This window comes from Chelonia mydas, chromosome 3 (assembly GCF_015237465.2).
Source record: "Chelonia mydas isolate rCheMyd1 chromosome 3, rCheMyd1.pri.v2, whole genome shotgun sequence".
Taxonomy (NCBI): domain Eukaryota; kingdom Metazoa; phylum Chordata; order Testudines; family Cheloniidae; genus Chelonia; species Chelonia mydas.
The window spans coordinates 194321339-194343124 of record NC_057851.1 but is presented as its reverse complement, the minus strand read 5'-3'; the positions used below and the strand labels follow the sequence as shown (position 1 = coordinate 194343124).

At 42.5% G+C, this 21786-nt stretch overlaps 1 protein-coding gene across 12 annotated transcripts in view; it reads left to right on the top strand.

Moving 5' to 3' along the window:
* Positions 1 to 21786, top strand: part of PLCB4 (phospholipase C beta 4) — a 323966-nt gene that overhangs the window by 3821 nt on the left and 298359 nt on the right. For 11 of the 12 annotated variants that reach the window (XM_043544061.1, XM_043544062.1, XM_043544054.1 and 8 more), the window contains exon 2: positions 19498 to 19557. In XM_043544061.1, coding sequence (XP_043399996.1) covers positions 19498 to 19557 — 60 coding nt within the window. Of the gene's footprint in view, positions 1 to 5085; positions 5180 to 19497; positions 19558 to 21786 lie in introns of those variants that run through there. The other variant, XM_043544059.1, reaches the window with a different exon arrangement.

The window sequence follows — 21786 nt, the reverse complement described above, 5'->3', positions numbered from 1 at the left end:
TGACCACTTGGAGCGAGAGTGAGAAGTTATGGGCTCTGCTGCCAACTGTCTGTTGATGACAGCTGGCTGCATATCTCTTTCTCCACTATTGCAACCACTGGCACTAATAAGATGTCACAATACTTACAAAAGATCAGCTCCTGGACGAAGAGCAGCTGGCTCAAATTCAATCTAGGCAAGATCTGAGTCATGCTGGTTGGCGGGGGTTAACCCTAAGAAGAGCTAGCCAGTCCTCTGACCCTTTCTTTCTTTTGAAGGCTTCCAGCCGTCATTCAAAGTGGTGGAAAGTCTTGGGTCCTCTTTGACTCATTACTGAACTTGGATGAGCAGGTAGCATCAAAAACCAAAAGTGTCATCTTCACGTCCAGCTTGCTAGGAAACACCACCCCTTCCTTGTGGATAAGCACAGGTTTCAGCTGGCACAAGATGTGGCTGTCTGTCTTCTTCATGGCTTATGCTGCCGTGAGCACATCAAGCCAGTGCTTCTGTCCCTGCACTGGCTTCCAGTCCTTTATCCACTGCCATTCTAGGTCTTTGATCCTAATCTTAGAACAACTGATGGATCGTGTCCTAGCTATGTCAGAGACCCCTTGACCATCGGCAAGCCACAGAGACAGCTGTGTTCCTTTGGGACCAATGCCGATTGCAAAGCCCAGAGTGACGCGTGCATGAGAATGGGGATGAAATAATTTCAGTTGAGGGCATCTGTCTATCAGAGAACTTTGAGGAGATGAGAGGAATCCAGAATTTGACTTTCTTTGGGAAATGCTGGGAAGCCTTTCTTTCTGATAAATCTTTGACTCCATAACCAGAACAGCATACACAGCATCAACTGCTCCCCTTTCCTCTTACCCCTTCCAAAAAAAGAGACCTTACGCAAAGCACGGTGTTTTTTAATAACCCAAAAAGGGAGACACACAAGAGATTCCATGACACCCATTGGCAAAAGTGGGTGTAATACTTCCTAATCTATTTTATATGGAAGGTGTAGTGCTACTAGAGGGGTGAGTGGCAGTACCAAACCCTAAACTAGGATAGTTTGGTGCCATTTCTTTTTTGTGTTTTCTCAAAATGGGGGCCAGGTCTCACGCTTTGCCCAGCAAGAACAGTGTCTTCTGCAGCTTTAGAAAAACAGTTGCTAGGCACCTGAGGCAAGATGGAGGGTGATCTGCCCTTCGGTCTTCTCGTAGAGAGCCCAAGACTGAAATCAGTGCCTGATGGAATTTTTGCTGCAATAGTCCTGCGCCCAGCTCCAACCGTTGAAGAAGCCTTTTTGTGCAGTATATGAGGATAGTGTTTGGGTCTGTGTTTGGGACTGGAATCTTTTTAATACCTCTGTGGTGAGCTAACCCTCAGTGTTTGCAGCACCAGACCATGGGAAGGAAATCTGCTCCCTGTGCAGACTGATGACCCTTGTAGAAGCTGAGTAACCTGCATAGTTCCCGTTAGTTGGTGTATTGATAGACCAGCAGAAATACTTTTTTCTGACCATTTGGTGGTGGGATTATACTCTTGTTATTTTTATGCATATGTATGTGTCTGAGTATACACACATGCATGTGTATATCAAAATATATTTATATGCACACACCCATGCGCGCGCTCTCTCTCTCTTTTTAGTGTATGTATTAGCGAGACAAGGTGGGTGAAGTAGTATCTTTTGCTGGACCAACTGCTTTGTATTCGTCATTAACTTGCATAAGCTCTGCTGTCAGCCTGACCTCTCTTTTGTGTATGTGTGTTTACTAAATACATTTCTGGAAAAGGAAGCCTATGCACAATTTGAATATCAAACAGTCTGCTCTTAAATACTCATTCCGCATCAGTTCCTTCCTCCAAGTGTTTCCTCACCAAAATGTATACAAATCATTGGTGAAGCAGGGGATTCCTTTACATATATATATATATATATATATATATAAAGCCTCTCATTTGTGTTCCAGTTCTCTTTTCCACAGTCGTGTAAACACTGGAATGATTGTGAAGAAGGAGAATAAGGGGCCGTCCAATGAAGGAATTCTGGGCAGGAGAGACTGGGATGAATGAAGAGAATCCGGGTGGCATTTTCCCTTAGGCATTCACTAAAAAGCTCCTTGTTGGTTTTCCATTCCTATTTCTCTTTCTGGAGATAGTCCTGTGTGAGATCCTTTTGCCTGCTTGAATATGCTCTGTCTCTCAAACCTCTTCTTTTCCATCTTGAATTTGCACATGTGCAGAGATATGAAGAGTGACTCTGAATATATGTCCAGGAACAGGTCTTCCCTCCTCTTCTTTTGCTTAGTTCGGTAAGATTTTCCATGCTCTGGATCCCATACACCTGCCCCCTGTCTACTTTAGGACATCTGTATGCTGCAGTGGCCACCAAAGTGAAAAACAAGAAATGAAAGAGTTTCTGACCATAGCAATAGCCTGTCCATCCCTTGAAATACATGAAGTACAATAAAAGTAACAATTTTTGTTCCAGTTTAGAATTCCAGTGCCGTCTTGCGAGTCATTTTTTCTCTTAGACCAGAGATGGTGAGGACATATTACAATTTAGTCACAATACATGTAAAAATTAATGCCATAATGGGAGGAAGGAAGAGGAACCATGAGGTAATCACTAAAACGGGACCCTTAAAAACACCTCGGTGGAGGGTCCCATCCAGGAAAGAAAAGATGTTTTGAGAGAGTAGGGGGGAAAAGACAGAAACTTGCAGTAGGGCTGTTTTTGCACAAAGGATAGCGGGGGATCAGATCCATGAAAGGAGAGGCTGTGTGATCCTCTCTGATGGTGGAGGGAAATGTATGTTGCCCCAAAAGTTGATTGCAAGGCAGTAGGAGGAGTGCTGGATGGGAGCTTTTATTTCAGATAGAACTCTAGAGGATTGGTGCTGAGGGCTAAGATTAATTGGCCTCTCTGATGGATGTAGAGAACTGTCTGAGAGCAGCAAGAAACAGTCAGTGTAATTATTTCAGCCTATTTCATGACCTGTGTTACTTGTGCATCACTTGGCTAGGAAAGTATGCCTAGGAATGTTTTTCATGCGTTAAATGACAGGACAGAAAGGATGAAATTTGATAGCAGGTATATCAGAGCAGCCTGCAAATTAGGTGCTGCAGCTTGGCATATGAGCTGATAGATGCAAGCTAATGTAAATACTTTGGCCTTAGTGCTCAGTATGTAATTTCTTGCAGGAAAGATCTCCCATATGTGTGCACGTTGCAGGTGCTGTGTAACCCTTGGAAACCTTTGCCCCTGTCCACCCCCCAAGCATGTCTGCCATTTTGAGTCTGTTCATACGGTGTGGTCAGCCCTGTTGACTGGTGCGCTTCCGCCCTGAAGTTGAAAATTATGGGTACTGTTTTGGTGGGGAGGGGAATGTGATGCTGAAGAATAATAGGGATCCAAAGAGGGCAGGCTAGTGAGGAGCCTTGGCAGTTGCTTTTTGTGGTGGTAAGGTGGAAGAGCTGGGGCAGAGGTGGACACTTTCCGACTCATGCTGGTGGCTATTAGAACCCAGGAAGCTCTTCCCACAGCTGCAAAATCAGCCCCGCCAATGCATTTTACAATAAAAACCCGGCATTCTTGCTACAGAGGGGTCACTCCTCTCCTGCTTTCTCCACCTCCAACTGAGCTCAGCTTCTGTCTGCAGATCCAGGGAAGCTGGCGATATGTCTGGCATCTCTGAGTCCGGCTCCTCATCCCACTGGTTTTCTCTGCCACATCCTCCCTGTCTCTCACTAGTGCAATTCATGGTGCCTCTGGCAGGGAAGAGGGGTGAGTCTTGAGGGTTTGTTCCGGTTCATCCTAAAAGGGGCAAATTTTCTGAGCTGGACTGATTGCTGTTGTCCTGGGCCCTTACACACAGGAATTCTAGCCCCCTTTACTCTCTCTTGGACCTGGATACTGCCTGTCATTGCACCACTGTCAGCTCGTCTCTTTGCCACCTGGTCATACACTGGAGTTTTGCATGTGACTGAATTCAGCTGGTCCTGGAACCCTTCTATCCCCATACAGATATCAGAGCCTGCACATCTGCCTTGGGCGAGCTGGCAATGTGCTCGTAAAATGGCTTCCTCTGAGACATGCTGGTGATAGAATCAGATTAATTTGCAAAGAGTAGAAGAAGTTATTTACTGTGCAAACAGCATGCAACTAGGCGCCATGGTTGGTGCGAGGATTGCTGAATGCGTAAATGGTTTCTGGCTAAGAGCAGACCCCCGCAGTGGAATGCGGGCTGATAACCTAGCCAGGCAAAGGGAGGAGTATTTGCATATTTGGAACTGTTATGGAAGCTATCTGCATCCACACTGGCATTGCACTGGTGGAGACTGGCAAAGAGGAGAAGCACATGGTGGTTAACTTTGAAACCAGTCTGATTCAAATGGTGGTGCCGCACTGGGGGAACTTCTGTGTGCGGGCACAAGTTGTTGTATAGATGTGCTGTGGGTTAGCACCCCACATTTCTCTACTGCTGCCAGAGCTTTTGGCTCCATTACATCAAATAAGAGACCGTCCCTGACCTTCCTGATCTGGGATTGCAAATAGTTTAGCTGCTTGTGTAGATGAGATCAAACCGTTTTCAGCAGTGGCACAGAAAGAGTGACAGAGACCTGCAGATCATTCTTGCCTCTAAAGGTATCTCTGCTACCATTTCCTCCTGCCTCTGAACTTTGGGAAACTTACATTGTGCTGCCCATATTGTATGCACTATACAGCTAAAGGAGAAGATCTAAGTTTGCATTGCTGGTAGTCTGGCATCTTGTATAAGCGGTAAGTTCATTGAGAAGAAGCCGTGTTTCTTGACAGAAGAAGCCTGTACTAAGGAATTGAAGCCCCCAAAAGTAACTTTCTGGAGCCTAGATAGGTTTGGAAGTCCGATATCTTGCTGCTGAGGGTCTTCAGTCTATACGGTGATAAAAGAGCTGCGGCATGGGGAGGTGAAGGGTCTAAGAGTCCGAGCTCCAGCCCGAGCCCAAATGTCTACACTGCAATTTTTAGACCCGTAGCCCGAGCCCAAGTCAGCTGACTTGGGCTCTGAGACTTGGTGCCAGGGTTTTTTTTTTATCGCAGTGTACACGTTAAGACAACTGATTTCCATTTCACTGATGCTTCTCCGTTTCGTATGCCTTGCCTTCGCCTGACCTGCGGCTTCAGAATATGAGTTGTTAACTGACAATGCTGACATTCCACCAGGTTGGTTTACTCAGTCGTGGATTTTTTCCCCCTGCCTTTCAGAGATAAGTGGTGATTTCAGAGCTTGATTCGATTTTTTTTTTATTCTGTTTTTTCTGGTAAATGGTGATTTCAGAGCTTTGTCGTGACAGTTTTTTCTGTGGGTAGGTGCCTACCAGCATTCCTCTTACAGGCAACAACAATTGGTTGTGTAAGAGCAGGGCTTCATTTATAAATGTGGGAATCTACAAAGCAAAATAAAAGTTGATATTTGCAATGGCTCTTTGCCATGTAAGCATGTGTATTTTTTAAATGGCAATTCTTGCTGTATTTTGAAACACATGTTTTGAGAAAATATGTGTGTGAGTAGTTTTGACTTTGTATGAATTAGATTAAGTTAATAACAGGTAAAACCTTGTTACTGGCAGGAATGATGCACACTGTTTTGTGCTTTTTTGCTTTAGTTGTGCTTTTCCTAGTGAGTAGCCAGGGGTTCCCCGAAATCTTAGAGTCCCATTACATTTTCATTTCTGTTCCCTATCAGCCCACTTCTACCCATAATAAAGCACTGAATATTATGAAAATTACAAAATTATTTGCTTTAAATTAATAGTTTGAAATGATTCATTTTAGTGACTAATCTTCAGTGACTCTAGTACTATGTATTGTAGGGACAGGCAATGGAAACCTGGAAAATTTGTTTTTCATATTCAAAGGCAGCAATGACAGGTACACAGGGGATGATATTGCTGGTTTAAATGTTGGCTGACTCCCATTTTAATTTAGTTTGGGAATATTCTATATGAACTTGCAGAGAAACTTTCATTAATACTCTGTTCTTCATAATGGGGTTGTTTTCTTTGCAAAAATCATTTTAATAGAACAAAATGTAATAAAGATTTTGAGTCATGCAAAATTACCTTGGCATTTCTTTAGCCTCAGTTTTTTGGGTTATTTTCTATTTCCATTTTCTTATTAAAGTTTTATGTTTAAAAAAGATAACTTCTTTCTCTTAGCAGCAATTTAAATACCATAAATAACCTTCATGAGGAATTCAAATATTTTAAACAGGTAATTGGGGGCAACAAAGGGATTGGTTCACACAGTTTCTGATGAAAAGCTGTAGAACCAATTTCTTAATGTAGGAAGGGGCGAAAATTATCTGAATATGAGAGATCCGTTTTTGCTAACCGGTGTAGGCCTTTGGTGTGTGTTAGGCAAAGCATAATAATACCAGGATTCACAAAAGTTTTAACATATTTTTCATTCCAAAAAAGGAAGAGTTTACATGGTGATAATTTCTATTCTAAAACTGCGTAACTTTTGTAATCCATAAAACTGGAATACCAGTGGCTAATGTACCTTAGTGTTTTTTTCCCCCCCAGATGTTTGGAAAACCTGTCAAGCAGGTGGAGTGAAAATAATTGATTCTTTGGTTTTTAAGAAGTGCATTACAAATGTTAAAGAAAGGAAATCAATTGTCAATTAATATTTAAAAAATCATTTAAATGAATCATTCCTTAAAGGCAACTGGAAGGTGGACCAAATCTCCCAGCCCCTATCACTGTTTTTTTATATTGTAGGACTTAAATCAAGTTTGTTGTACAGGCGGCAGAACATATTTTGCTGAACTGAGCAACCTAAAAGTCCAATTGATGTGTAGCACCTTTTTCATGAATAAAGCATTGTTTTAATGGTAACATTTGGCTCTATATGATCAACAATATCAATTAGCGTATTCTACATTCTGTTATACCCACGTAACCTCAGCCGGTGCTCTAGTATGTAGCCCAATGCTGAGGGCATAATTTGGCCCTGACATGAACAACTTTACACTGTGGCATGCCTGCTCTAAGAAGAATGGAATTTCTATGAGATTCTGCCCTTTGATTTATGTTTATTGGTATCACACTGGGGGGTGGATTTCTGAATCGGCACTTCTGTCAAACATCATCATTTAGCCCCAAGCTTTCAAATGTGCACATGAATTTTGGCTGCCTCTGTGGGTTTTTATTTTTGTTTTTTGGATTTCTAACTTTATGCACTTCGGGCTTGTTTTCTATTCCGGACTCTTCTACTAACTCATTCTGGACTAGATTGTGAGATAACAATCAGCCCGGGGTAATGGGCTGCATAGTATGGCACGGTACATGGAGTATCTGGGGAAGGACATTGTGATCTGGTTTATCTGCTGCTCTGGGAGGGAGCATGTTTATACCCAGGGCAGTGTATGCTGCACCCATGTTTATACCCAGGGCAGTGTATGCTGCCCGATGTGCCAATGAAGCAATGCCTCCTGGCATGTTGGAGGTAGAGCAAAGTTTCCATCCATTTCCTGCCCCATTCCATCCCCTCTTGCTCGCTTGTGCCAGGGTGAGGTGGCTCTGTGGAGCCTGTCTCTACTTAGCTGCTGCTACCTCTGTTTATGTTGCTCTGCTAGCCAGGCCACAGTATGGTCCTGTGTGAATTTGGACAAATCACTAAGTCTCGCTGTGCCTCAGGCTTCCCATCTGTAAAATGAGTATAACGACACTTACCTCTTCAGATTTTGGTGAGGCTTGGTTAATGCTTGTCTGTAAATTGCTTTGACAGCCTCATGTGAATGAGGCTACTGTATGTATGTACTATTTTATATCTGTATAATAAGTGCTGCTGATAACTTAGCAGCTGATTAATGATGCACAGCAGCGCTGCAGAAGAACGTCAGAGAATGAAAAAAGGGAACTATATTCAATAGAAAAAGTAGAGGATACTTAATTACCTACCTCAAAATCAGACATGAGGAAGGAAAACCAACCTGACTCTAGCAAAAAGTGCCATGCGATATTTAATGAGGACAAGAGGCGAGGACGTTTTTCTTGCATCTCCTCTGAAAGGCAGTGCCTCCAAACAACACAATGACACTAACACCCTAGCAGGGCATTGGTTCAGGAATGGCTCAGAAGGAAAGTACCATCTATTGAAGAAATCAGCAGCAACTTTTGTTTCCCTATGGGGGCTCCACGCTCAAGAATTGACCAAGGCAAACCTTTCTGAGCTTGTGGCACCTTAGAGACTAACCAATTTATTTGAGCATAAGCTTTCGTGAGCTACAGCTCACTTCATCGGATGCACAAATTGGTTAGTCTCTAAGGTGCCACAAGTACTCCTTTTCTTTTTGCGAATACAGACTAACACGGCTGTTACTCTGAAACCTTTCTGAGCTTGTGAGACCTGATGAGAGAAGTCTTTAGGCTGTTCAGAGGAAATGCTTCATTTTGCCTTCAGAACTTGTGTCTTGCTGAAAGCAGTGTACTGTATTTTTGACAGCTCCATATTGGCTCTGTGTCTCACATTATTCCTGCTAAAGTCAAATGTAATTTATATTTACTGAGTTAGGTCATGATCCACCCATTTCTGACAGTAGCAAAGAGGTAACCTGCGTATTTGCTAAAAGTAACCATTTTCAGCCAAACGATATCCCAGATCATGTGAATGGCTATCACAGATGCATAGGTTATGCATCGAGAGAAGCATTTTATTTTTTAAGGATGGGAAGAAGATACTAGATTTATCAATCCTAACTTTAAATACCGAGGCTGATGTCATTTCTTGAAAATCCTTAACTTCAAATTTCAGAGATCTATAGGGCAAAATATAGCTCAAAGTAACTATAGTTCATCATACGGATTGTGGTAGTAGCTATCTTGCTTAGAGAATGTAATGATTTGTGACACTTTCAGTTTAGGAGCCCGGCTTAATAACAGTTTTATATCCTGTTCCATAGTGTTTTAACAATTGTAGCATCTTTTCTCAGATCTACTGCACATTGCAGAAATTGCTGCTCATCTTGGCTGATTCCTTTATGTTCCAAATAGGGATTTGCACCTTTGGCTACAGCTGGCTTAAACACCGTTTCAAAAAAAGCCATGTTCTAGCCAAAAAGATAGTCTCTTTATATTAACGTCCCAACGCTTGTCCGATCCATCTGTCTTGACAGTGGTGGAAATGAAGGCTGTTTGTGCTACATATGATGTGATGCACAGCAGTCTTCTTAAAGGTGAAGTGGCCAAGGAAATGGATGCACATACTTGCAGCACAGCTCTACAAATATTTGCTAAAGTACAGGCACAATGTAAACATCAGAATTTAGGAATGCTACGTAGGTTGGAATCAGCCTTGAGGATTCTCATTCCATATTCTGAACTGTAAGATCTCTGGGGCAAGTACTATCTTTGTGTTATTTATTACACATCATCTAGACAACAGGGACCTTGCTCTTTTTTTTTTTCTGTTTGTCTTTAGGTACTACTGCAATAGAGGTAATAAATACATTGCTTTGAAGCTTAGGACAGATACCACATATTCTGTGCAAGTTAAAGGCGAAGAGTACTTGTATTGTTCTGATCAGCAAGCTGAAACTTCTAAAGATAAGCAGCTCTCAGCATGAACCGAACAATTAGGTGTCTTGAAATTCCAGGTATCTGGGACTTCCTTTTCAGCACCATATGGGTTACAGGAGTTTATGACCATGTATGTTAGCAAAGTGAAAGGAATCCTGTTCAATTTTTTCTTAACTATGATATGCAAATTAAAATAGTACAAGCTCAGTGATATGAACAATATCACATCTGGGCAAACTATCAGGAGTGCAGCATAATTTATGGGACAAGGCATTGCCTAAACTAGTTGAACTTACATTTCACATGCTACTAAAGGCCCCTACAGGTTTCCTTCATTAGGAAACCAGCCCAATTTTGATTTGACTTATGGTCCAGTAATAGCAGAGTTACATTATCTTTGGGCTTTGGAAATATAGTCTGGGATATTGCATTTATAGAGCCGTCAAATGTTTTGTGACCCTGGGCTTCTGGCACAAATGTAAAAGTGCTTCACTCAGTGTTAGTTCTAGCTCTGAGGATTCCCTTTGTAAACTTTCAAGTTGGAACATAACTCAGGAGCACATTCATTCTGTGTTTGGCAACAGGAATGAGACAGTTCAAATCAGCAGCACATGCTTAAACGGACAATGTCAGTACGAAATCAAGTCTGTTTGAACAGTGACTTAAAATACCCTCCAATACTGAACCTGCCACTGAATCCCCCTGCCAATTTTGGTTGCTTTATAGTCACATTTTTGTACTTTTTAGGAATGGTTGTTCTCTTCCCTGTTGTGTTAAAGACCCACAAAAATGCTGGATACTGATTAAATAACTACACAGGGGAAACAGAACAACTGACGGGCACAAAATGCAGTTAGATAAAGTAAACAAACTAGGGAAAAAATTTCCCCTCAAAGCCCTTTCAGCTACAGTAAGGTTCTGTGCTATTTAAAACATTATTATTTATTTGTATTGTTACAATGCCTAGAAGCCCCAGTCAAGAATTAAAGCCCCATTTTGCTAGGCACTGGACATGCATAGGTACTCCTTGCCTCAAAGATCTTACAGCCTTAAGGGTAGGATAAGGTAACAAGTGTACATACTCCTGGTGGACAAAGGGAGCGAAAGGGAACAGTGAGACAATCAGAAGAGTAATAAGGAGCAGTCATAGCAGACCAGCTGCCAGGCCTTTGGATTCCATAGTACATGTGAACAATTTTCAGCCAGAAATGTTATTTGTAAGTTGGTGGCCTCCCTTTAAATGTATCCCTAGGTACAGGGCTAGCTGTTGGCTGGAAACTGACTGGATCAGGCTAACTTAAAAAAGAATTTTGTTTGAATGACGTCTTTAGGATCAAGCCCAGTGTGTTTGCACAGTGAGGATGTGCTGCACAGATGGGTAACACCCAGTTCTGTTTGCTGAACAAATAAGAAATTAAACTGATGGCTCGTGCTTTGTTCGTGTATAGGGATCAGCAGACAGTGACAAAATCCAGCCGGATAGACCTGACCTGAAGATTTCATACACAGAATAGCTTCAGAATTTTTAAAAAAAGGTGTTGTGCTTACAGTTTAATATTAAAATACCATGTTAAATATTTTATATACTTTAAGATTCTTTCTGTGAATTTAACCCAGCAATAATATAGGAACGTTGTTTATTACTTACCTTGAACTATCCATATTGCTAGTTCACAGTAATGGCACTTTTAGCAGGTTGATGACTGTCAGGCTCAGAAATAGCAATTGTAATATGATAAAATTATTCTGGAATGCATTTGCATGGTTTATTCATGGTAAGAATTGCTTTTTTGCATGTCAGACTGCTGACCAGAGCAAAATGTGTTTACTTGGAACTGGATATACATTCTGGGTTAAAAAAAGACACGTTCTCTTAAACTGTGTATGGAAAGAAAAGAAAATTAGTTTGGTTTAATCCAGTTGTTATTTAATTTCAACTTTGTGTCGAATCCATTTCAGTAAAAACTTCTGGCAGCTATGTCTGGCAATGGACATTATAAAGTAATGTCACTTAGAGTCAGACTCATATGAAATCAATCCTTCGTTGTCGGGAGTGTGGTTGGGTGGGGGGGTTGGGATGGAAACAGCACACATATATTAAACTAAATTTTACTGCGTTCCCTTTGCCATTGTTGAAAATATTTGTTTCAGTAAAACTTCCTTTCACCAGCTCCTCCGGGATCCTACAGTGAAGTGATAATTCTGTGCTGTAATATTCTGCTGGCATGAAAATGATTATAAATTCACCACTGTGTGATCTGATAAGAGGGAAAGAGGGGCCAGAAGGGAGGAAGCCCGATAAGCTCAAGTAGCTTTAGAATTAGCAAAGATAATTTTAAAAAAAGTGAAAGCTGCATGAATTTGTCTGTTACCTTTGAAAATGTTCACCCGTATTAAAGGTTCTTTGTATGAAAATGCCTAATATGGTCATATGTGTACTGCCCATTATATTAGGGTACAGAAAGGCACAGGTATTCCATAATGATGTTCTGTTCAGTGTGACTCTGTACAGTGCTGTGTGTCCTGTATGATTGATGTCGTGTAGTAGTCCCATTAAACATTAAAAGGGAAAAATAATTCTGCTTAATCCTTCTCTTTCACTGTCAGTAGTATATAGAAGGTAGGGGTAATGGAAAGTTTAGATCAGAACATGCCACGTTAGAATTGCTGCTGGCCTACATTTCAAAGTGTGAACCGAGATGAACATTCCGTCTTTGGAATACAGGAGCGTCCCAAACAGAACTACTGAGTGGTGATAAAGATAAAGATTACCCTGTACATGCTGAGTTTTCTTGGGAGACTCTATAGTTACTGCACTTTATTTTAGTGCCTGAAACTTCCTGCAGCAAAGGCCGGATCCAGCTCCCCACTTCAGTTGCTGTGGAGCAGCCTTGTGCTGTGGACCTGGTGTGGTTCCATTGGACCAGGGGTGGCCAACCTGTGGCTCCGGAGTCACATGCGGCTCTTGTAAAGGCACCAACTCTCGGGCTGGAGCTACAGGCACCAACTTTCCAATGTGCCAGGGGATGCTCACTGCTCAACCCCTGGTTCTGCCACAGGTCCTGCCCCCGCTCCACCCCTTCCCGCCCCCTCCCCTGAGCCTGCCGTGCCCTCGCTCCCCCCTCCCCACCCCCAAGCCTCCTGCACGCCACGAAACAGCTGATCAGGAGGTGCTGGGAGGGAGGAGGAGGCGCTGATTGGTGGGGCTGCTGGTGGGTGGGAGGTGCTGGGAGCAGGGTAGAGGAGTTGATATGGGGCTGCTGACGTATTACTGTGGCTTTTTGGCAATGTACATTGGTAAATTCTGGCTCCTTCTCAGGCTCCTTTTCAGGCCACCCCTGCACTGGACTACGGCTGGCCAGTAGGCTGAAGTAGCCCTGTGCAGAATGGCCATGAATCCTGGAGGGAGGATTCTTTCCCTTCCTATCCTATCCCTTACCCTAATGCCTAGCCTGTCCGCATCTCCCCAACACCTGAACTGACCAGTCAGGCTGGGCACTAGGGTCTGGATTTGTCCCTAAGTGACTGTCTGCTTCAAATGCATTATGGGTCACCCTAACTTCACTCTTGGCTGTGTTGTAGTTTTTCATAAAAATACTGAATTTTATTGGCCAAAGCAGAACTAAAGTGTTAGCACTTAAATGAGCTGGGATTGTTTGTAGTGCTCATAAGTAAAGCCTTGGATTGTTACCTAACTTTCTGTTTTCAGTGACTAATTTCACAGATTTTTGAATTGCGTTTCTTAGGATAATTTTTGTTCTAAAGAACTACTACAGAAACTCTATAAAAATAACCAATGTGTTTTTTTTTTTAAATTTGGCGTTAGAAAATGTAAATAGAATATTTTATCTACTCTTGTACTAGTTGGTGCCTATCTGTATAGCTTTAGTACAATGTGTAAGAAAAGTAATTTGACATATGGCTGGAATATAAGGAAAAGTAGAGAGAATAGTGCATTCCTATAGTAGTTATGCCTAAAGACAAAAGAGCCTTTATCTTATTCATTATTTTTACCTTTGTTTACATTAATTGTCTGAATATACGTCTTTGGGAAATTTTAGAACTAAACCGTTAGCCTGTATTTCAACACATGTTGAAAGTGTGTTAGAATCAGAGTTTGTGGTATTGCAGTTTTGTTTCTTTTACACAAAAGAGGATCTTATTTATTGCCTGCTTTAAACTATTATATTTTGAGTGATAACAGGAATCCATTTATTTTAGAAAAATATTAAAAATCCCTTAGACAGTAATGTTTTGCTTATAAACGTCATTAAAAAGGATGCAATCACTGTCATTGCAGTCAGTCTCCTTTTCAGTAAGAATAATCCTAAAATTCCAGCCCATCTGGACAGCCATTAAAAATCCTTTTTCCTGTGGAACTAATCTGGATGTGTCATGCAACCAGTCCAAAACCCATTCTATATAGATATCCAGAGTAGCTTTTGTTTTTCAAATTGGTTGTATGCACCCTGATCCTGTTCTGAGAAATGTGCAGCAAGCATGGTGTGTGTGTGTGGGTGTGTGTGCGTTTTCTGTATGTGTTATGTTAATTGCAAGATCGGTGCCAAGCTGTCCAAATGGCAATACCCACAGGCTATAAATTTTTTTTTTTACTGGTAAGGCAGTTTGCTTACTTCACACAGTGTGCCTGAGCACATATGTCCTTTGTACAGCCATAGATGGTTTATGAAAGTGGAGTTTTCTGTTGATTCCGTCACTGTATTCCTTTGGGCAAAAACAGACAAAATTCAGTTTTTTGATGTCAGTTTAGAGTAGCCGCTCTTAAACTGGTGCTGCTGAGGTAGAAAGCTACAGCCTGGACAAGGAAATGTAAAACAAGGACTTGTCGTGCAGAGTAACTTCAACCATTATGTCATTTGTCATCTACACTGTGTCATATGACTGATACTCAGTTAAATGGGAAGATATCTGACTGTGATATTACTTGATTCAGATCCTGTATACAGGGCTGCAAGGTTGTGTAGATTCATAGATTTTAGGGCTAGAAGGGATTATTAGGTTATCTAATCTGACCTCCTGTATATCACAGGCAATTACATTTCACCCAGTTACACGTGTGTTGAGTCCATTAACTTAATGGATTAAGAATATTCTTGGGAAAGGCATCCAGTCTCTATTTGAAGACATCAAGAGATGGAGAATCTACCATCTCCCTTGGCAGTTTGTTCCAATGGTTACTCAGCCTCCCTGTTAAAAATGTTTGCCTTATTTCTGCATAGAAGGAATATGGTGAAACAAACTGAATTTGTTGTCTGCATATGAAAATGCAACACTCTGGATGATTGAGTAAAGTGCAGTTCAACCCTGAAAAGTGACTTAGCAAAAATGTCTGCAGTGTTGTTGTAACTGTGTTAGTCTGAGGATATTAGAGAGACAAGGAGGGTGAGGGAATATCTTTTATTGGACCAACTTCTGTTGGCGAGAGAAACAAGGTTTTGAGCTACACCGAGCTCTTCTTCAGGTCTGGGAAAGGTACTCTGAGCGTCACAGCTAACTATAAAGTGGAACAGATTGTTTAGCAGAAGTAGTTAGCTCGTATTCTAAGGGACCGTTTAAGGTGGAGTGGCCCGTTAACACGTCTGCGGTCACAGGACAAAAAAAAAAGGGGGTGGGGGTTAGTGGTTGTTGTAGATTGTTGTAATAAGCCATAAATCCAGTGTGTCTGTTCGGTCCATGATTTTTAGGGTCTAGCTAACTTATGAATTTAAGCTCCTAGGCTTGTCTGTTGAAAGTGTTTCAGGTTTCCTTGGGGGATGAGGGCTGATAGGTCAGATATAGAGTGATGGCTTTGTGAAAAGTGTTCACTCACAGGTGATGGGGTGTTTTTGTCTTTTATTATTTTCCTGTGTGAGTTCATTCGAGAGCATAGCAATTGTCTGGTTTCATTCGCATAGTTCCTGTTGGGGCATTTAGTGCCCTGGATAAAGTACACCACATGTTGTGATAGGCATGTGTAGGACCCTTGGCGGGTGTATTGTCGGGGGTGGTGATCATCGTAGCAGCAGAGAAATGTCTGCTGGTTTTGCATCTGTTTTTCTGGCAGGGTCTGGCACCGCTTTGAGCAAGTGTGTCCCGATCTGTGGGGAGCTAGCTTATGATGATGATCTTGGAGAGTTTGGGGGGCTGTTTGAAGGCCAGAAGTGGGCATTCAGGAAACATTTTTGTCATTGAGTATGGGTTGACCTGCTCCAAAACAGAAATAAAACCTCCTCCAACTGTACACCCCGAGCTGTCACCTACCACCCCACACTGGAACCTACACGGGATATCATCAAACAGCTGCAACCCTGGTGCGTTATCACTAGTAACAGAGGTGATTCAGGCCAAATTGTGTACTTGTCTACTATTAAGTGCCCCTCTGTTTTTGACTTCTTCGGATGTGAGGGCAAGGAGGCAAAGAAGTGTCTGGGGTTACGCAAGTGTGTATGGCTTTCTGTTTCTGGGTCAGGTGCTACAATTTGCTTATCTTCTTGGAGGACAACTAGAGCTCATGCCACCAGTGGGAGCCAGCCCAGTGCCCTAATAAGTCTGGTTTGTGCTGGGGCCTTTTGCTTTTGTGTGTGGACGAGGACATGGCTGAGTCTCTGGGTTAATAGTTGAAATATTCCAAATGACTCAAGTCGTGCAGGACTTTGAAGGGGAGGAAGTAATTGATATATGTGTGTAGAATGTGTCTCAGATGACAGACCAACGTTCCTGGTAACCCTCCATTGCAGGAAGGAGCTGAAGTTTCTCCAAAGCTGCATATAAAACTGTGAAGATCTCAGCTTTGTTAAAGCAGTAAGCTCCCCTGAAAGCAAAATCTGGTGGTGTCCATCTTTGGATAAGTGTTGGTAAGAAGCAGAATGATGAGCGTATCTTGGGTCCATAAGGTCATTAACAGAGAAACTGTAAAGGAAGAGTCTGTGAATCTGGTGAAAATTGTCTTGGCTGTTTTGGGGACATTGACCATGTATATACCCAAGTATAGGAATAGGGAAAGGACTGGCAGTATGACCTGATGGTTCTTTTATTTTTGCCTGTGTAAAAATTGCCAGAGCTGATTTTTAGGGTTATATATGGGTATGCGATATCTGCAACCCTCATTAATGTCCTACAGCCATAGATGTTGTTTAGCATGTCTGTTCACATTATCCCAGAGAAACTCTGGAAAGAATGCTAGGCCAACTGGATTAGGTCCTTTGTAGCTTTAAGTGACCAGGGTGTAACCCCCCCCTTCCTGTCTGCTATGCGTCCAGCCTTTTGTTTCCGGAAGAATCCCACATGCTTTTCCACAAATCCTGGGCCCAGTGCGCAGTGCTGCACTGTGCAATCATGGGATTCGATTTGCAGTGTGCCATGGGATCCATTTGCAAGGCCCACGAAGTCAGCCTCCCTTCATAATTCAAGCTCCAGAGGTTCTGAGATGGATAGGCTGCTGTCAGCAGGCTTAAATTGAATGGCTCTGGTCATGATTTCCAGTTAGCGATGGTTGGCTGTTTGCTTCCAGAGCCATAACGGGCTACTGGCTATCTAGGCATGGGAACCCTCATACTTCAGCTATGCAATGCTATGTGTTGTGTAAGATTGAGAGAGAAATATATTTAGTGAGGCACAGTGTGTGCTCTGTCTTCAAATAAATAATAGTAAATAATTCAAATAAATAATTGTTCAGTGTGTTGCCTCGTGCCTTCTTTAGTACACACTATTCACACCCTCCTCTGAAGACAGAACATGAATTTTCTCATGGGCTTTTTTGTAGTACTCCGATACCTGAGTGCTTCACAAGCATGAATTAATTTAACTTCACAACTCCACGTTTTGCAGGTGGGGAGCTGAGGGCACAGACAGATTAAGGTCAGAAGTTTTCACTAATTCTGAGTGCCTACACTGAGATGCCTAGGACACAATTTTACGGCGTATTTAGGCGTCTGTAGCTCTATGTGTGTTCAAAGCACAGCTCCCATTGAGTTCAGTTATAAGCTGTGGGTGCTCCGTACTTCTGCAACGCAGACCCTAGGGTCTCAAGTCAGGCACCTAGAAAATGAGGAACACATAGTGACCACCTTTGAAGAGCTTGGTATGTAGCAAGATATATAGGGTCAACTTATTTGTCCCTCCGTATTTTATTTTTCTTTATGGCATGAGAGAAGTGAGAACCTTACTTAGGTCAAGTCTGTATCTGCACTGACTTTCCAGCTAGTGGTGGAGTAAGGATAAACTTGCAGCAGCAGCTGTGGTCTGTTCTGGCCATTGGCTACGCTGACTGAAATCAGTGGTCACTCAGCATTTCCATGAGTGCGAGCGAGTCTTGAATCTGGTTCGAAGTCCTTGTCCCATGGAGTTTACCATTTCACTAAAAAGGCCACTGGAGTTTCTGAGCAGAAACAAGCTTCTGAAAAATACTAAACTGGTGAAAGATACATTTTATTTCTATTTGTACAAAGAAACAGAAGCTGCATTTTTTTCCCATTAAACTTTCCAACATGTCAGGCATGGGCTGAAATGGAACATAGAAATTTCAGACCCAAAGGTAATTTCCCCCCAGAAAGGCTATAAATGACTGACTATAGGAATTTTGGGCCAAATTCTGCTATGTTATATACATTAAGTCTGGAGTAATGCAAGTGACTTTGGTGGATTTACTCTGGTGTAACTGAGTTGAATTTGGCCCAGAATCTCTAGATGCAGAATAAAAATATCCATCATGTATCTTACAAACTGTTGGAAGGATCCGTTTATGTATGAAGATATTGTTGTTATGTCTTGCATCGTTTTCCCTACAGCAGCATGTTCTGAGTAGTGACTTAATTATTCTGTGCTGTGAGCTGATTTCACTTGTCCCTAGAAACAACTGTAGAAACTGGGTTAGTCTTCCGTGTGTGATTGTGCAATAGTGAAACCAATATAAAGGTGCATTGGGGTAAGCAGAGAAGTTGGATCTGTTTTTTTTTAAAGTAAAACAACTTTTGTTTTCTTCTACTGGAAGAACACATTGTCAATATTTAGTGAAAACGGAACAACCAACCCCCTCAGCAGTTGTCCCCTCAGACTCAGTTTATATTTCTGGAATGGTTTCAGTTTTGGTGGGAATTGCTGAACACCTCTGGCAGCTTGGAGAGGATTCAGTGTAGTCTTAAATCAAGTGATTTACTGTTATTAACGACACAGCCTAAAATCGTTGTAACCAACACCAGCGCGGGGCATGACTGTGAGGCGCTGCTGGAGTGAACCACTTCAGTGCCCCTTGCTGGCTACCTGTGCTACGTTCTTTTGCAGGGGAAGGAACAGATTCCCATGGGCTGCTAATTCCTTTCCCGCACAAGTGGGCAGGGAGTGGTCCGCCCCGCGTGGGAGTGGATGGAGCCTTTGTTCCATCCCCCTCTAGTGTATGTGATTGTGCTGCACCATCAGTTTATATCTTGCCCTAGAGCCAGGGGGAAGCAGGAATTGTGAACCTCGGAGCTGAAATCAGGTGATTCCTGTCCTGCTTCCGGGGCAGCACAGCTATACACGGTTAAGCATCATTATAAGGTTACAGTCTGGCCTAAATGCTTTGGAAAAAACGGATACATCATCTTAAAGACTCACTCGTAGGCAGGGCTCATCTTTTGTTTTGATAACCACTGCAGAAGGGGATTTCAAAGTCAAATTAACACCGATCACCAATGTTTTGGTGTCAACTGCAGTACTGTTCATAGTCTCATCGGGGGGGGACGGGGGGGGGGTGAGGGGGAAATGTATTGGAAAAACGACGCCACTTGGAATAATCTATTGTATTTTGTTAGGATAAGTGCGGACTTGTTTTTTAATTTATATAAGCGATGACTGTTCTTTGAATTTGCTGTTTTTAAAATAGGCACGATGTTCTATTGTATATTTAATTTACAGCTTTGAGAACCTACATATAGTATCTTTGTTTCTGAAAAAGCATCTCTTTTGTGTTTTGGTTTTTAGGGGAAAGCAGCAATTTCTCCACCATGGAAACCTCTACAAAGTGATCGTTGGTTTACAAAGGTAGATGTCTTTTTCTTTTTTTCTTCTTTTTAGCATTTTTTTTAACTGTGTGTGTAGACTACTCGCGTTCAAAATATAGCTTAACGCTGCTATGCCGCGTGGTTAATGTTAGTAGAATATAGAACTTATTCCAGAGTAAAGAATGGCAGTTTGGAAACGAGAACGATAAGGGTCAATGAGCATGGACACAGCATTTGCGTTTTTGGCCAAGTGGCTGCAAATTTCCTGAGCCTTAAAATATCTCCTAAAAGCAACGGGCCTGACAGTGGTGAATGGGGGCGGAGGGCTAGTGCCACAGGTGCCCCCAAGGTGTCTAGGCTGTCGGTGCCCCCTCCACTTTTTTGATGCTCAAATCCATAGCATCCTAATATTTCCTGGGCGTAGTAGGCCCATCTTATTCCCAGACCTGAGCAAGCCATGTCATGAAGCAACCACCAGGCTTCATTCAAGTGTCGGATTTACAGGAAAGGGGCGTTAACCCTCTCCGTGGGCTTTTGAGCACCTGCCACTCCTGCCAGTTAATTTTATCTCCACGTAGGGGAAAAAATCTAGCCTGGTGCTGCTAACCTGGAATATCCTTGGTGTGCCCCACCAGCAGCCAGGATCTCACCATATTTTCTCCCAGCATCCAAGAGGTATATGCCACCCGGACACAACGGTCAGAGGCAGTTCCGAGCAACACTCAAACAGCCACCACCAGTCGGTCAGGTGTCGCCCAACCGCGTGTAACAGTAGGTCACGTGATACCAGCGCACGTGGGGGAATTGCCTCCTCCGCATAAGCCGATCCGTTTGGCTGAAGTGGGCCCCTTTGATGCCTGTCCATGATCATATCAGTGTGCATAAGCAGCGGGATGATGGTCCACATACAAGTTGAATGTAGAACTTATTTCCGTGCCAAGCATGGTGAGATATTTGGGATTGAGCGTGAAATAGATATATTTTATTTTTAGTGTTTCTGCAGTAAGTAAATGTGTAACAGGACCACCCCGTGAGGCTCTTCTGGCATGTGATGGATACTGAGGTGGTTCCTTAGACTATAAAGGCATTTAAAGCTTCTGATTGGAGGGGGGAAGTCTGCAGTAGTGGAATCATTTGGAGAGGTGGGCCTGGGAAAATATTAGAGGAGAAAGTCAGGGCTGTAATACTTTGGGGCTAATTCTGGTTTTGGGGTTCATTGTGCGGGTGGCTGGGTGGTATTTAGTGACCTGTGACATACAGGAGGTCTGCCTAGATGATCTGGTGGTTCCTCCTGGCCTTAAACTCTGACTTGGTGAACATCTAGAACGATGGGACCTTGCTTACACCCTTATGGTTGAAGAGGCTCCGTGCGAAAAGTAGAATTAAAAAATAGTAAATTAACAGGAGACAGCAGTGGTGTGGCTGGAGCTAGTGTGTTACCTGTAACTTGTGGTCATCGGGGTTAGTCACTGGAAAAGTGATGTGACTTGTTGAGCACAGTGTCAAATACTGATCTTCAGTAAATAGGCATAGCTACCTAACAGCTTGTAGTGTCATAGCTGTGCATGTGTGTCTAGAAGCATCAGGGTTCTAGAACCGTCAAATTAAAATACATTCACTGTCTAGGGTGATCTGCCTCCTGGCTTCTGCTCCTTTTGGTGTCCGGTGTACCACTAAACTGTGCCAATGTGATTTCGGGGACGGTTGCACTCTGACCCAATGTTCTCTCGCTGTTGCTTTGTTTGTCTTTAAATTATTAAAATGCTCCCACTGTGATTCTCCTCTGGGCACATGTCCACTTTGCTAAAACAATTAAAAACAAAAATATTAACTTACGTCAACCAAAAATAGACTCTTCCTCAGAAATGATCAATTAACATAAACGCACCCCGACAACCCTCACAGCAAAAGTCTCAGTAGACAGATGGAGCCAGGTTCTTTCCTGGTATAGGGGGAAGTGTAAGTGATAACTCCCACTGAAGACTCTGGACTGAATTCAGAAGTGATATAATTGCTGGGCTAATTTATCCATCTGTTGTGGGAAAAACCACTAACTGCAGATGTAAGATAAGGTAGGGAAGGTTGCCTTCTTTTTACACCCTGCTATAAGTTGCTGTTCTTGCTAAACTCCCTTCTTTCCCTCTCTCGGTGTGAGTTACTCATTTTGCAGAGATGGGTGCAGGTGGCAGTATTTATCACTTGTACCCATATTTAACCCATTTACTCTGATTGTGTAAACTTAGACCACCGTTTGGGCACATCTGAATTT